General features: G+C 43.2%; 1 protein-coding gene across 8 annotated transcripts in view; it reads left to right on the top strand.

The window, feature by feature from the left end:
* Positions 1-428: 428 nt before the first annotated feature.
* Positions 429-15,930, top strand: part of ACTR3B (actin related protein 3B) — a 991,923-nt gene continuing 976,421 nt past the window's right edge. For 3 of the 8 annotated variants that reach the window (XM_054655390.2, XM_054655394.2, XM_063815854.1), the window contains exon 1: positions 439-613. In XM_054655390.2, the coding sequence (XP_054511365.1) occupies positions 570-613 (44 nt within the window). In that variant the 5' untranslated portion in view covers positions 439-569. Of the gene's footprint in view, positions 740-15,930 lie in introns of all 8 variants that reach the window. The other 5 variants (XM_054655392.2, XM_054655391.2, XM_001144350.7 and 2 more) reach the window with 4 other exon arrangements.

Consider the following 15,930-nt stretch of genomic DNA (forward strand, 5'->3'; position numbering starts at 1 on the left):
CCACTCCTTAATCTCAAGTACCCAGGGACACAAACACTGCGGAAGGCCGCAGGGTCCTCTGCCTAGGAAAACCAGAGAACTTTGTTCACTTGTTTATCTGCTGACCTTCCCTCCACTATTGTCCTGTGACCCTGCCAAATCCCCATCTGCGAGAAACACCCAAGAATGATCAATAAAAAAGAAAAAAAAAAAAAAAAAGAGATGTTGCCCAAGCTGGAGGATGTTTTTAAAATAAAGTCACTTATTTTCAAAAAAAAAAAAAAATAAATAAACCCCAATCTCTCTAGCAGCAAGGTTGGACGTATGGGGCCAAGAAGCCTCGCTGCCAGCACTAAAGATGGCGCGCCGGAGTGGGGGTGGGGATGTTGGGGGGAGGCGGGGCGTGCGCGCGTTCTGATTGGCCGACCGGGGAGTGACGTCACGTGTCGGCCGCCGAGCATCCGGGCTCCCGGCAGCGGAGCTGCGGCGGCTCGCGGGAGACGCTGCGCGCGGGGCTAGCGGGCGGCGGAGCGGACGGCGACGGGGCGCTCTCGGGCGGCCGGCGGGGCAGAGCGCCGCGCGTCCCGAGCATGGCAGGCTCCCTGCCTCCCTGCGTGGTGGACTGTGGCACCGGGTAAGAACAGCTCGGCGCCCACCCCCGCTCCTCCGCGGCCCCGCTCCCGGCCCCTGGCGTCCACCTCGCCTGGAGGTCGAGCTGCGTCCGTCGCCCCGTGCTTGAGCCCCGCGATCACCTGGGCAGGTGGGGCGCCGGCCGCCGCTTCCCTCCAAGCCTTGCCTTGACGTCGTAAAACCCCCTCTTCCCCGCCAGGAAGGGCCACAAGAGGAAAAGCACGGAGGGTAGGGACGCGGTGCCCACTCTGAGCGAGCCCGGCGCTCCTCGCCTCCCCCGCCCACGTGGCCGGGCCCCTGGACCCGCAGCCCGGCTCCGGCTGTCGCCGGGGTGGACACCCTGAGGGACACCGGGAGCGCGGGATCTCCCCTCCTAGGAATATTCGCCAGCGTGAGGCACAGATCATCACTGCAGATCCTTTAACGTCACTCATCTCCTAGTGAACGGTGTCCCTGCCTTCCAGCGTTCTCAGCACTGGCCCTCGTTCTGTCCCCGCGTGTGCGTGTCATTCCTCCTGGCTGAGGATTCTTTACCACCTACTTGTGGAGAGAATAGCATCGATCTCCCAACTTGATACCATTTTTACTGCCCTCCCTGCGCTTTTCCAGTATGAAATGGCACACTCAGGCCAAGCTGTCCCTTTGGTTTGCATAGATTTGCCTTTTCGCTGAAAAATGATGTGTTTAAAAAGACTCCATTTTGAAAAACACCCTAAATTTGGGAGAGCATGTTTGTGGAATTGTGGTAGAGGTTTTTGTTTTTAACTTTTTGAGTGTGACCACTTCTTTCGTTGCCGTTAAGCTATTAAAAAGAGATCTTAGGAAATGCCCTGAAGTATCGGTGGCCCAAGTTAGCTCGTTGTAGTAAGGTGATTGCTGAATCCATGTAGCTGGTAGTTTGGGAATACAAGCTTTCCTGCCTGCGTTATGGGTGTAGTGCTTAGTAAAATAGCCTGGAAGTAAATTTGGTCTCTTAGCGATTTTTTTCAAGAAGGGATTTTAATCATTTTTGCCACAAAATGTAGCATGGCATGTTCACCTTACCCTTGATTCTTTTCTATAGAAAAATGCACTTGGTTTGGTTTCCTTGACAACCTTGTGGGGGTGCCTTCTTTAGTTTGCTACAGTCCATCTCCTACTGTTAGTTCCTTCCTTTTGCTGCTGAAGCGACCAGAAGTGGTTGTGGACTGGAAAAATCCTCTTTGCTTGTGTGAATTCTTTTTGAAATACACGTCATATCAAGCTTTGTAGCTCTTTATTTTAGAACTTGCTTTTCTACCTAAAACACAAGCCAAAATCAGCGTTGTCGATACTACAACTCCCCTCCCTCAATTATTGACACCCTTAACTCATGCCCTCCCCCAGTGGGTTCACCTCATGTCCCCTCAGGTCTGGTTGTGTCAAGAGTGAAACCAGTGGGTGAAAGTATTTTTCATTTCCACATTTGCATGTGAGATTTTTGCTTTGTAGTTTTAGTCTTGCAGAACTATTAAAATATAAAGGAATTCTTGGTAGTAGCAATAAAATAATGCTCACAGAGTTGTCATACCTTTAAGATTAGTAAGTCGTGGACCTTACTCATCTTTCTTGCTATAAATACCTAAAATGTCGTGCTCAGTTTTGACCTTTTGAGGTAAGTGATTAATGTAACTTGGCTAACTTGGAGATTCAACTTCTATAGATCATTGTTTTGTGGCCCAAAGTCATGCTTCAGAAGTTGGTGTCAAGACTTAGAAATGGTGGCAGGGAATCTCCATATGAATTCCCCATATCCAGTGTATGGCCAGAAGGAGCCTGAAAGAGCCGGAATTTACCAACTTGAGCACATCAGTAGTTCTTACATTTCCCAGAGAGCCAAAATGATTTTTGGATTTAGTTTTGCCTCAAAATAGGACAAAAAGTGGTAAAATTCAGATAAAAATAACCAAGCCAAAGGAAAAGAACGGACCTAGGAAGTCACCCTGAGCTTTAGCCCAGTGGCTGCTGAAGTTGGTCCGCACATTCGACCTTAGTCTTCCTGTCTGACAACATCATAAGAGTCATGGTTATGTAATTCCTGTCATCAGAAATCAAGAGAAATACCTGTTTCTTGGGTGAAAAAAGCCTTTTTTTGTAGTACTAAATTGTAAAAGCATTGAGCTATACATAGTGGGCACTAATGATTTATTGGACAGTGTGATAAACAGTATTTTTTACAAATAAATTTCATCCCAGTATCCTTGAATCCTCCTCAGGTAAACCCCGAGACTAACTGAGTAAGCAGTGATGTGCTGGAGGCCAGGATAATATGGACAAAGGGATCTGCTGAGTCCAAAAATAAAGCTTCATCTATTTAAAGGGATGACTAGGCTGCATAGTTTTCAGAGAATATTTCACAACTCCGGTCTCACTTCTCTGAGCCAAACTTTTTAAATGAAGTCTTTTGCATTTTTCAACTTATTTTGAAATAATTTCAAATCTACTGAAAGCTGGAAGAGAACAAAAAACTACTGTATACTCTTCTTCCAGTTTTACCAACTGTTAACATTTGCTTTGTCACTCTCTGTATGTCCATACATATTATTATTACTTTCCTGCACTGTTTGAGAGTAAGTTGCAGAGATCATATCCTTTTATATCAAAATACTTGAATGCGTACTTTCTGAGGACACATTTTCCCTTCTAGAATCACATTCCAATCATCAAAATCAGAAAATTTAACATACATACAGTAGTATCCTATATACAGTACGGATTCATGTGTTTTATGGAATGTCACCCATGAAAGACCTCCCCATCAGCGGCATACATTGCATCTGGTGGGTGTCATGTCTTTTAAGTCTAATTTAATCTGGAATAATTTCTTAACCTTTTTTTGTCTTTCAAGATGTTGGCATTTTTGACAGCCAGTTGTTACCTAGTGTTTCTCTGTGATAGATACAGGATATGCATATTTGTCAGGACTACCACAGAAGTCCTGTTGATCCTTCTTAGTGCATCCCATCGAAAGGCTTAAGATAGGGACTCGCCTCACTCTTGATGAAGTTCACTTGGATCATTTGGAGAGGGTGATGTCCACGAGGTTTCTTCACTGTTCAGTTACTGTTTTTCTTTGTAATTAATAAGTCATTTGGCTGGGCGCGGTGGCTCATGCCTGTAATCCCAGCACTTTGGGAGGCCGAGGCGGGCGGATCACCTGAGGGCAGGAGTTCGAGACCAACCTGGCCAACACGGTGAAACCCCGTCTCTACTAAAAATACAAAAATTAGCTGGGTGTGGTGGTGCGTGCCTGTAGTCCCAGCTGCTTTGGAGGCTGCTCAGGAGAATCGCTTGAACCCGAGAGGCGGAGGTTGCAATGAGCCGAGATCGGGCCACTGCACTCCAGCCTGGTAACAGAGCGAGACTCCGTCTCAAAAAAAAAAAAAAAAAAAAAAAAAAGTCATTTGTGGGGAAATATTTTATGTAAGTATTCTTAAACTTTCATCCATTAGTTTAAGTATCCATTGGTGACTCTTGTTTTTTGTTTTTTTTTTTTTTTGACAGAATCTTGTTCTGTTTCCTAGGCTGGAGTGCAGTGGCACAATCTCTGCTCACTGCAACCTCTGTCTCCCAGGTTCAAGGAATTCTCCTGCTTCAGCCTCATGGGTAGCTGGGATTACAGGCATGAGCCACCATGCCCGGCTAACTTTTTGTATTTTTGGTAGAGACGGGATTTCATCATGTTGCCCAAGCTGGTCTTGAATCCTGATCTCAAGCAATCCACCCGCCTTGGCCTCCCAAAGTGCTGTGATTACAGGCGTGAGCCACTGTGCCTGGCCCATTGGTGATTCTTGCCTGAATTACTAATTATGGTGATGGTTGCAAAATGGTGATTTTTGAACTCTATTATTCTGTCTCCATTTATTAGTTAACATTTTATTTTAAGGGAGAACTTATCCATAGGCCTCATTTGTTTATTGTCTGTATGGGTTGTCGTTCTGTTCAAAGAATGATAATCCGTTATGCCGTCCTCATTGTTGTCAGTGGGTTATTATCTATTGCTTAAATTGTCCCAGATTTTGCCAAGTGAAGCTCATTCAGGCTGACTCCCATGTTCTTTATTTTTTATTTATTTATTTTTTGAGACGGAGTCTTGCTGTGTTGCCCAGGCTGAAGTGCAGTGGTGTGACTTCAGCTCACTACAACCTCTGCCTCCCGGGTTCAAGCGATTCTCCTGCCCCAGCCTCCTGAGTATCTGGGATTATAGGTGTACACCACCATGCATGGCTGTTTTTTTGTATTTTTAGTAGAGATGGGGTTTTGTCATGTTGGCCAGGCTGGTCTTGAACTCCTAACCTCAGGTGATCTGCCCACCTCTGCCTCCCAAGGTGTTGGGATTACAGGAGTGAGGCACTGCACCTGGCCTTCCATGTTCTTTAGACGTGTCTTCATTTTTTGAGCATTCTGGCCAGGCGCAGTGGCTCACACCTGTAGTCCCAGCACTTTGGGAGACCGAGGAGGTGGATCACGAGGTCAGGAGATCGAGACCATCCTGGCTAACACGGTGAAACCCCGTCTCTACTAAAAAAAAAAGAAATACAAAAAAATTAGCCGGGCACACTGGTGGGCTAATTTTAGTAGTCCCAGCTACTCAGGAGGCTGAGGCAGGAGGATCGCTTGAACCAGGAGGTGGAGGTTGCAGTGAGCTGAGATTGCGCCACTGCACTCCAGCCTGGCAACAGAGCGAGACTCCATCTCAAAAAAAAAAAAAAAGAAAAAAATAAAGCAGGGATATCTTTTTGTATTTTTTGCCTGAGTATCTGTGGCTTAGATTTTTAGAAATGGGATTTCTGGGTCAAAGGGCAAATGCATATGTAATTTTGCTAGGCAGTGTCAAATTACACTCATTAGTGTGCATTCTCACCGGTAATGTGTGAGGATGCCTGTGTCTTACAGACTCACCAATAGAGCCTATTGCCAATTTGTAAAATTACCAACCTAGAATAAATGATATCTTAATGTCTTTGTTTTGTGTTGCTGTAACAGAATACCACACACCGGGTAATTTATAAAGAAAAGAATAGAATGGTGAAGGTGACAGCAGTTAGTTGGAGTGAGCATCCCCCAAAGTTCTACAGTGTGGCCGAGGACCTTGATTGTACATTGTTCTTTATTTTACTTATTTATTTTTATTTTTGTTTTGAGACTGGGTCTTACCCTGGCCCCTTTTTTTTTTTTTTTTTTTCGGAGACAGAGTTTTGCTTTCATTGTTCAGGCTGGAGTAGAATGGCGCGATCTTGGCTCACCACAGCCTCCGCCTCCCGGGTTCAAGTGATTCTCCTGCCTCAGCCTCCCAAGTAGCTGGGATTACAGGCATGCGCCACTATGCCCGGCTAATTTTGTATTTTTAATAGAGACGGGGTTTCTCCATGTTGGTCAGGCCGGTCTTGAACTCCTGACCTCAGGTGATCTGCCTGCCTCGGCCTCCCAAAGTGCTGAGATTACAGCCATGAGCCACTGCGCCTGGCTTTTTTTTTTTTTTTTAATAGTCATTCCACATATTGTGAGATGCATTGTTACAGGAAGTCCCTTGCCCTCCCAAAAGCCACCCCACTTCTCTCAGGAGAACGGCCCAGTTCTCTCCTGAGTCCACAAAGGGGAGGTTACAGGATTGCTTTCATGTAAATTATGTAATGCAACATTTAAAAAAATCTTCACCTTAATACTTTTTGTTTTATTTTGAATAATCAGCCATCATGGTCCCCATTTTTGTCCCTACCTTGAGATGTATGAAGGCTTTTGGTCTCCCTGGGAGTGGGTGGAAGTGTGGAGGCAGCCAGGGCATACCTGTACACTGACTTGAGACCAGTTCAGTAAAAGTGCACACCTTAAAAAAAGTAAAAAAAAAGTTTATTTGGCTCACAGTTCTGGAGGCTGCAGAGTCTTAGAGCATGGTGCCAGCATCTAATGAGGCCCTGCGTGCTGTGTCATCCCATGGTGGAAGAAGGAAGGGCAAGAGTGGGTGAGATTGTGAGCACGAGAGAAGGCTGAACTTCATATTTTAACAACCCACTTTCATGATTATGATAATCTTCGCATTTATTTTTTTCTGTCTCTTCATTTCTCTAACTTTTCTCTGGGGTTTTGGTCTTTTGCTTCTTCATTTTTAGAAGCTCTTCATGTATTAGGGTCTGTTCAGGGGTTCCGCAGACCACTCCCAGTTCCAGTGATTTGCTAGGAGGAATCAGGACTACGGTGAAAATGTACAAAGCAAAAACAGCCAAGGGAAAAGATGTGGGGTGGAGCCTAGAGGAAACCGGGGCAAGCTTCCCGAGTCCTCACCCAGTGCAGCTGTGCAGGATGCAGTTAATTCCTCCAGCATCAGGCTGTGACAACACGTGTGCAATGCTCCGTACCAGGGAAGCTCCTCAGAGACTCAGGGCCCAAGGTTTTCACTGGGGACTTGTCATGCAGGCACCCTGTGCATAGCACGTGCCAGAATTCCAGAGTCCCAGAAGGAAAGCAAGGCATTGGCATAAACCACGTTGTTTGCCACTCTAGGAGCAGTGAACTACTTTTAGCATTTAGGGAATGGTGGGAACGCCTGAACTCCAAGATCCTAGATACCAATTAAAGGCCATTCCTCCAAGCAGGACTTTCTAAGAGACAGCAGTCTCAGGCCCATTAACTTTCTTCTGCACATAGGGAATATTAACCCTTAATGATATACGTTGCAAATATATTTCCCCTACTTATCATTTGTCTTTTACCATGCAAAGTTTGTTTTCTTTAGGCAATTGGATTTATTCATCTTTTCTTTATTGTTTCTAGATTTTGAGTCATAGTTAAGAAAGGTTTTTTTCATTCCCAGATTACATGGTGGTTTCTTTTCTTCTTTTTCTTTTCTGTTTTTTTGAGACAGAGTGTCACTCTGTTGCCCATGCTAGAGTGTGGTGGCACAGTCTCCACTCAGTGCAACCTCCACCTCCTGGGTTCAAGCGATTCTCCTGCTGCAGCCTCCCGAGTAGCTGGGACTACAGGTGCATGCCACCACATCGGACTAATTTTTGTATTTTTAGTAGAGAAGGGGGTTTCACCATATTGGTCAGGGTGATCTCAAACTCCTGACCTCAGGTGATCCACCTGCCTCGGCCTCCCAAAGTGCTGGGATTATAGATGTGAGCCACTGTGCCCAGCCGGTAGGTTTTTTTTTTTTTTTTTTTAATGGTTTCATTTTTTTCATTTAAATCTCTAATTCATTTGGAATTTATCCTGAGATAAGGTATGAAGAATGGACCCAGTTGGATCCACTTTTGTGTGTGTGTGGCTATGGCTGTCCTGTTTATCTCAACATAATTTATGGAAAAAACCCAATGACTGGAGATGCTGCCTTTATCATATGCTGCATTTGTCTATGCAATTGTGTTTCTTTCTGGATTTTGTATTGTGTTGAGTTAGTCTATTGGTCTGTTCATAATAGCAGCACCACACAGTTTTAATTAGGCTCTTTAGAATGATTTCATTTCTAATGGTGCCGGCTTCCCCTGCCCATCTAATTCCTTTTTAGGGCTTTCCCATGTGTTTTCGATTGTTGTTCCTCCAAGTGATCTTTGTAATCAGTTTCTCTAGTTCCGGGAGAGAAAGCCTGATGGCATTTTTATTGGGATTTTATTAAACTTAAAAATTAATTTAATGAGCATCATCATCTTTATAATACTGAGTCTTCCCATCAAAGAACATGGTTTATCTCTCCATTAGTTCAAGTCTATTTTGTGTCTTTTAGGAATATTGTGGTGTTTCTGCGGGTAGATTTCTTGTTAACTTTATGTATTTGATTTTTTTTTGCTATCATAAATGGTGCCTTCTCTTCCATTTTATCTTGTTTTTCTTGAATATATGAAGATTGTTAGTTTTTTCATTCCTAGATTACATGGTGGTTTTTCATGGTAGTTACTCATTTTATAACGTGCTGCTTTACAGAATGCTCACATTATTTGTATAATTTTTCCCTTGATCCCTAGGGATTTTCAGATATAAAAACTTGTCATTGGGCCTGGCGCAGTGGCTCACACCTGTAATTGCACGCACTTTGTGAGGCCGAAGCAGGCAGATCACTTGAGGCCAGGAATTTGAGACCAGCTTGGCCAACATGGCAAAACCCTGTCTCTTCTAAAAATACAAAAAAATTAGCTGGGCGTGGTGGCACACACCTGTAATCCCAGCTACATGGGAGGTTGAGGCAGGAGACTCGTTTGAACCTGGGAGGCGGAGGTTGCAGTGAGCTGAGATTGAGCCACTGTACTCCAGCCTGGGCAACAGAGCCAGACGCTGTCTCAAAAATAAAAACCAAAACCTGTTATTGGCAAAAGAGATTGTTTTACCTCTTCCTTTCCATTTTTAGGGACTCTTAACTGCTTTTTTATTGACACAGTGCAGAGGCCATTATCTCCAAAGCAATGTTAATTTAAATCAGAGTGGAGTTAGTGGGCATTATTATTTTATTCCTGATTTTAGTGGGATAGTTCTGGTGTTTTTTTTTTTTTTTTTTTTTTTTTTTCACTTATTGTGGCCTAAGAGGGTTTGCGAATGTTCTTTGTATTCATTTTTTTGAGTCAGAGTTTCACTCTTGTTGCCCAGGCTGGAGCGCAATGGAGCGATCTCGGCTCACTGCAACCTCCACCTCCTGGATTCAAGCAATTCTCCTGCCTCAGCCTCTCAAGTAGCTGCAATTACAGGCGCCCGCCATCACGCCCAGCTAATTTTTTATATTTAGTAGAGACGGGGTTCCACCATGTTGGCCAGGCTGGTCTCGAACCCCTGACCTCAGGTGAGCCACCCACCTTGGCCCCTCAAAGTGCTGGGATTACAGGCATGAGCCACCACGCCTGGCTAGGAGATACAATCTTTATAAGTTCTGAGTTTAATGTGTCTATATGAACTACCTTATTAATTATGTTATTTAGGGCTTCCAATTTTTTTTTTTTTAATTGAGACCGAGTCTCCCTCTGTCGTACAGGCTGGAGTGCAGTGGCGTGATGTCGGCTCACTGCAACCTCCACCTCCTGGGTTCAGGCAGTTCTTTGCCTCAGCCTCCCGAGGAGCTGGGATTATAGGCACCCGCCACCATGCCTGGCTAATTTTTGTGTTTTTAGTAGAGACGGGGTTTCTCCATGTTGGCTAGGCTGGTCTCGAACTCCTGACCTCAGGTGATCCACCCGCCTCTGCCTCCTAAAGTGCTGGGATTACAGGGGTGAGCCACCATGCCTGGGCTCACATTTTTGTGTGTGTGTGTACCTAGTCTGTCATGGACTGAGAATGGCATACTAAGGCCTCCTATTGTTAGTAACCTATTAAGGTCTCCTTGCATTTTCTGTGGGTTCTGCTTTATGAAAGTTGTTGCTGCCATATTGGTTATCTAGATAGAAATAACTTGTCTCTTCACTAGAGTTGTTGATGTAGCATATCAAGTAGCCTTCTAATTGTTTTCTCAGCCGAGTTGTACTTTGTCAGATATCAAGATGTGTGATCCCTGCTTGCTTCTCCTTGTGTTTATCTGATATAGATATATATATATTTGTCCATCCTTTTATTATTCTTTCTGAATTGTCTGTACCCAAAATATTGTTTTGCTTTTTAGTCAATATGAAAATGTTGCCTTTTGTTGGATGACTTAAGCTCATTTATACTCATAGATAGGTGATTTAAGCATATTTATATGTATTGATATGATTGATATATTTGGCCTCAGTTTTGCAATATTTACATATATATGTATTTAAACATCTTTTGCCATGTAGTCCATTTTATTTTATTAATATCTTTTTTGGTGCACTTTAGGGCAGACTGTATTTTTGTCTAATTGTTATCATTATGTACAGTCCTTTTATTTGTGGCTGTTTTCTGTTGGCTCCCAACTATGAGTAATTATGAAATTAGCTTGCATCTCTTCTTCCTCTCTCCCTTTCTCCGTTTCAGCATCTGATTTGTAAAAAAAAAAAAAAAAAAAAAAGCCTTTTACTTCTAATTAAAACAATTATTAGTAGTCAACAAATTTATTATATTTTATGTGCATTCTTTTCATGTTGCATTGGACCTGTATTGATAGAGGACAGAGCCATAAATTACTATACTCTTTCCCTTACAACTGCCATAAAAGCTTCATTTAGGAAAAGTTCTCTGTAGCATTGATTTTACCATATGTCTTATATCCTTTTCATACTAAAAGATTCTTTAATAGTTTATTGGGCATATGGTGCTATAAATATACATTCATGTAACACTACTTCCTGGAACCTCCTAAAAATGAACAAAACTAACCAAAAATAGAGAAGAAAACAGCTAAAATTCATATCACATTTTATGAAATTTCCAGTGAAGTGTGGATCCATTTGCAGGAGGATACTGAGATGTGGCATCCCCGCCCATCTCTGGCTGGTTGCAGGTGTCTAAGCATAGGTTTCTGAAGGTACTACTCACAGTCGTTACAGCAGAGCTAGGAGCTGATGGATGAATAGACCATTGCCAAAGAAGCATATTCTGGCAGCAGCTCCTTTCCATCCTAAAATATAGCAGGGCATGCTGGGCTGAAAGAGGGATCATGTAGTAATGGTGTCATTATGTTCTTTGACTTTGTTTGACTAAAGGAGAAAATCTGTGAGGATGACCAGCTTATATCTGATCAGGAATTGCTAATATCTAAGATAAGGCATTTCCCCTTAAACCCGCCTGTCCTCCACAATGAACTTTGGAATTAGATATACACCCAGAACAAAGGATTTAGTAGAATTAGTGGGAAAGTATACCCAAGTTCAGGCTCTGATTGCTCACTGTTCAGCCAATTCTTCTGAACAACCAGAGGACTACACAGAGATTTCAAGACATTGTATTCAGTGTCATTGTAAGCATGGCGACGAGTTGTTGTTGAGCAAGCAGGTCCAGGGAGACCTGCACCCATTCAAAGCTGAGTGTGAAGCAGAAAGGACCCATCATGGGACTATGCACAGAAAATAAGGAAGGAAACATAACAAGCAAAAATAGATGAAAAAGTATACTTTGGAAAGAGTACTTCAGTAATTAGAATGGAGTTTTATTTTTTTTTCATTTTTTGAGACAGAGTCTCGCTCTGACACCCAGGCTGGAGTGCAGTGGCTTGATCTCGGCTTACTGCAACCTCTGCCTCCTGGGTTCAAGCCATTCTCCTGCCTCAGCCTCCCGAGTAGCTAGGATTACAGGGTGCCTGCTACCATGCCTGGCTAATTTTTGTATTTTTAGTAGAGATGGGGTTTCACCATGTTGGCCAGGCTGGTCTTACTTCAGGTGATCTGCCTGCCTCAGCCTCCCATAGTGCTGGGATTACTGGTGTGAGCCACTGTGCCTGGCTAGAATGGAATTTTAGATAAAGCCACTTTGCTCTTAAATTTAGACAACATGAGCTCAATAAAACAAAAGAACAAAGAAGTAATTTTAAAAGATTAAAGAAAGCTAAAAGGAGGACATGGAGGTCAGCTGACATCCATAAGGAAAGAAATAGAAAACTAAAATCATTTCAGGAATTAAAAGCATGTTGGAGGTTACATGAGGTAGTACCAGTGGTTCTGAAATCACTGATGTGAGGATCAACTTCCTGAAATTACGTAGACCACGGTAGGAAAGAACAAAGAGGTCATGGTGATTAGAGAGAAGATGGAAGCTATGGGAGAAGAGTCCAGAAGGCATCTACTGTAGTCAGAGCTGGTGTTCCTGCTGAAGAGAACAGAGTGTGTGGAACAGATGTAACATTAATAAATAAAAGACAAAGTTTTCCTGGAATATAATGAAAGATCATATAATATTAATATAAGGACTCACTGTGAACTGGAAAAAATTCAGAGTCATTAAAATGGAAGCGTATCCTGGTTAATTTATAAAACCTGAAAGATAGGCCGGGCACGGTGGCTCGTGCCTGTAATCCCAGCACTTTGGGAAGCCGAGGTGGGCAGATCACCTGGGGTCAGACCAGCTGACCAACATGGAGAAACCCCATCTCTACTAAAAATACAAAATTAGCCAGGTGTGGTGGTGCATGCCTGTAAATCCAGTTACTCGGGAAGCTGAGGCAGGAAAATCGCTTGAACCTGGGAGGCAGAGGTTGAGGTGAGCCAAGATCACGCCATTGCACTTCAGCCTGGGCAACGAGAGTGAAACTCCATCTCAAAAACAAAACAAAACAAAACAAAACAAACCCCTGAAAGATAAAAGAATACTACACATATTTAAGCAGGAAAAAAGCAAACAGGCCACCTATAATGGAAAAAATAAAATCACCTTAGTCTTGGGGTTTTCAACAGTGTAATGTGCCAAAAGATGATGAAGCAATGCTTAAGAATGTAGGGGGGCTGGGCACAGTGGCTAATGCCTGTAATCCCAGCACTTTGGGAGGCCAAGGCAGGAGGATTGCTTGAGCCCAGGAGTTGGAGACCAGCCTGGGGAACATAGCAAGACCCTGTCTCTATCCCCCTGCCCCCTAAAAGAAAAAGCCAGGTGTGGTGATGCGTGCCTGTAGTGCCAGTAACCTGGGAGGCAGAGGTGGGAGGATGGTATGAATCTAAGAGTTCAAGGGTGCAGTGAGTTGTGACTGTGCCACTGTACTCCAGCCTGGGTGACAAAGCGAGACTCTGGCTCAAAAGGAAAAAACAAGAGTCGGGGAGTTAGGGCAAGAAGGAAGACAATGTGATTGGATTGCAATGTCATTAAAATGCAGCATAATAAGACATTTGCAAATGGGCAAAAGCTCAGGAATTAATGGCATTCATAAACCTCACTGAAAAATCTACTTGCAGATATAACCCAGCCAACTGAAAGATGAATCAGTGAGGGCTCCAGAAATAGAGAGGTTGAAGTATAAAGATACCAGCTTCAATAATTGAATAATCTTTCTTGGAGAAATAAGCCAGAAGGCAAAAACAATTGAATAAATACCGACTCAACCTTAAAAATGTCAACACAATGATAACATGCCATAGCAAAATTTCCTGAAAGTCAACAATATCATGGGGGATTAGGTTAGGTTTGGGCTGGGGAGTGGGAGACACCACTGTGCTAACTGTCGTATCTTTCAGAATATGTAGTTAAGGAATTCTGTTTCAGTTTTTGAAATTGATAAATTGAGAAGGCTATTATGCTAAAAACAGACTTTGTATACCTTTGAAATGTAAAAGTAAAAGTAAAATTGAGAGGAAGAAAAGCAACCAAATAAAATAGATTACAGAGTAAAAGGAAACAGGCAACAACAAGGAATAGTACAAAAGTTAAAACAAGAGTAAGACTGTTGCACCTGAGATGACCTCACCTGGCATGGACTCAACTAAATTCACTTTCTGTACTAAATGAAAACTATGGTAGTTACGTATAAGTCATTCATTCAGAAAGTAAAAGGATGGAAAAAAATGCAAAAAAGAAAGTAAAAGGGGCTGGACGCGGTGGCTCACGCCTGTAATCCCAGCACTTTGAGAGGCCGAGGTGGGTGGATCACTTGAGGTCAGAGTTCGAGACCAGCCTGGCCAACATGGCGAAATCCCGTCTCTACTAAAAATACAAAAATTAGCTGGGCGTGGTGGTGGATGCCTGTAATACCAGCTACTCAGGAGGCTGAGGCAGGAGAATCGCTTGAACCCGGGAGGTGGCGGTTGCAGGGAGTGGAGATCATGATACTGCACTCCAGCCTGGGCAACAGAGTGACTCTGTCTCAAAAAAAAAAAAAACAAAACAAAAGGATGGTTCAAAAATAAGCCAAACAAATGCACAGTAAAAGAAAGCATGAGTATTATTTAATTGCAAAACAAAAAAAATTAAATGAAACAAGGGTTTAATTGTTTTTTTTTGGTTTATTTAAAAATGTTTGATTTTATCATTGTACTCTGTCCCTGCCAGTTAACTGTGGGTGCAGAGAGCCTTTGCTTTACACATTCCAGAAAACTTGTAGAGAAGGCTGAAGCCAGGGAGGAGCAAGTGCCCAGCAGTGTGGGGCGGCAGAGGGTCTCACCATGGCCTGAGTATTTTGGGCTGTCCGCACTTGCTCCTCAGCCCTCCTATTCCAGTCCCACAGGTACGTGGGCACCAACAAGTTCCAGAGCCTTTAAGGATCTAGGGAGTGTGTTGGGCTCGTTCTCAGCTCTTGCCCCTGCTGTCTTTCTTATATCTCTAAAGTCAGGCACGATGGGTCCTCAGCTTTTCAGGGCCAAAATCTTGCTGTTGTCACCTTTTCTTTTCTCCACATCCTCATGGTTTAATATTGCTTTAAAATTTTTTTGTTGTTGTTTTTTGAGATGGAGTTTTGCTCTTGTTGCCCAGGCTGGAGTGCAATGGCGTGATCTCAACTCACTGCAACCTCCGCCTCCTGGGTTCAAGCGATTCTCCTGTCTCAGCCTCCCGAGTAGCTGGGATTACAGGCATGCGCCACCACACCCGACTAGTTTCGTATTTTTAGTAGAGATGGGGTTTCTCCCTGTTGGCCAGCCTGGTCTCGAACTCCCGACCTCAGGTGATCCGCCCGCCTCGGCCTCCCGAAGTGTTGGGATTACAGGTGTGAGCCACTGCGCCTGGCCTACATTTTTTTTTTAATTTTTAAAATAATTGCTTAAAATTTTGTTTTGCTTTGGTTTTAGTGGGGCTTTGGGAAAGAGTGAAATTAGATAATATGTTTAGTCCATCATTTAAACAGTTAAAACACTTTTAAAACACTTTAACTGGAAGTCAGAGTTTACCTTACAATAATGTTCAGAATCCACAAAAGGGCAGTGTGCTTTATGATCTTATATATACGAAGTAACAGAGAGAAAAAAAAAGTACTCAGAAGGAGAAATAGAAAATTTAAGGACAGGCAAAGATACTGGATTTGGATAAAATATTTAAGTTTGAACTTTATATATTGAATTCTTCGTTCTATAGAGACTATGCTTTTCTATGTAACAAGCCAAGGAGCATTAAAAAATTGGTCATGTAATTTACATTGCACAATATGGAGATTGTGTGTTGCTTTAAAACTATTGTTAGGGTCTGGGAACAATTTTACTTTTATCAAAGCCATATTTAAACTGTGAAAAATCTTAGGAGGGAGTAGAGCTATTCTGATTGAAGTTTGGGGTTTGAGACTGGGCCTCACCAGGGGTCTCAATCAAAAGGACTTCTCACAGGACACAGTTTGAGAACACCAGCCAGGCATGGTGTCGTGCACCTATAGTCTTGGCCACTCAGGAAGTTGAGGCAGATGATTGCTTGAGGCCAGGAGGTCAATGCTGCAATGAGCTATGATTGCACCACTGCACTCCAGCCTGGGTGACAGAGTGAGACCCTGTCTCAAAAAAAAAAAAAAAAAAAAAAAGATGT

Source organism: Pan troglodytes, chromosome 6, assembly GCF_028858775.2.
Source record: "Pan troglodytes isolate AG18354 chromosome 6, NHGRI_mPanTro3-v2.0_pri, whole genome shotgun sequence".
NCBI lineage: Eukaryota > Metazoa > Chordata > Mammalia > Primates > Hominidae > Pan > Pan troglodytes.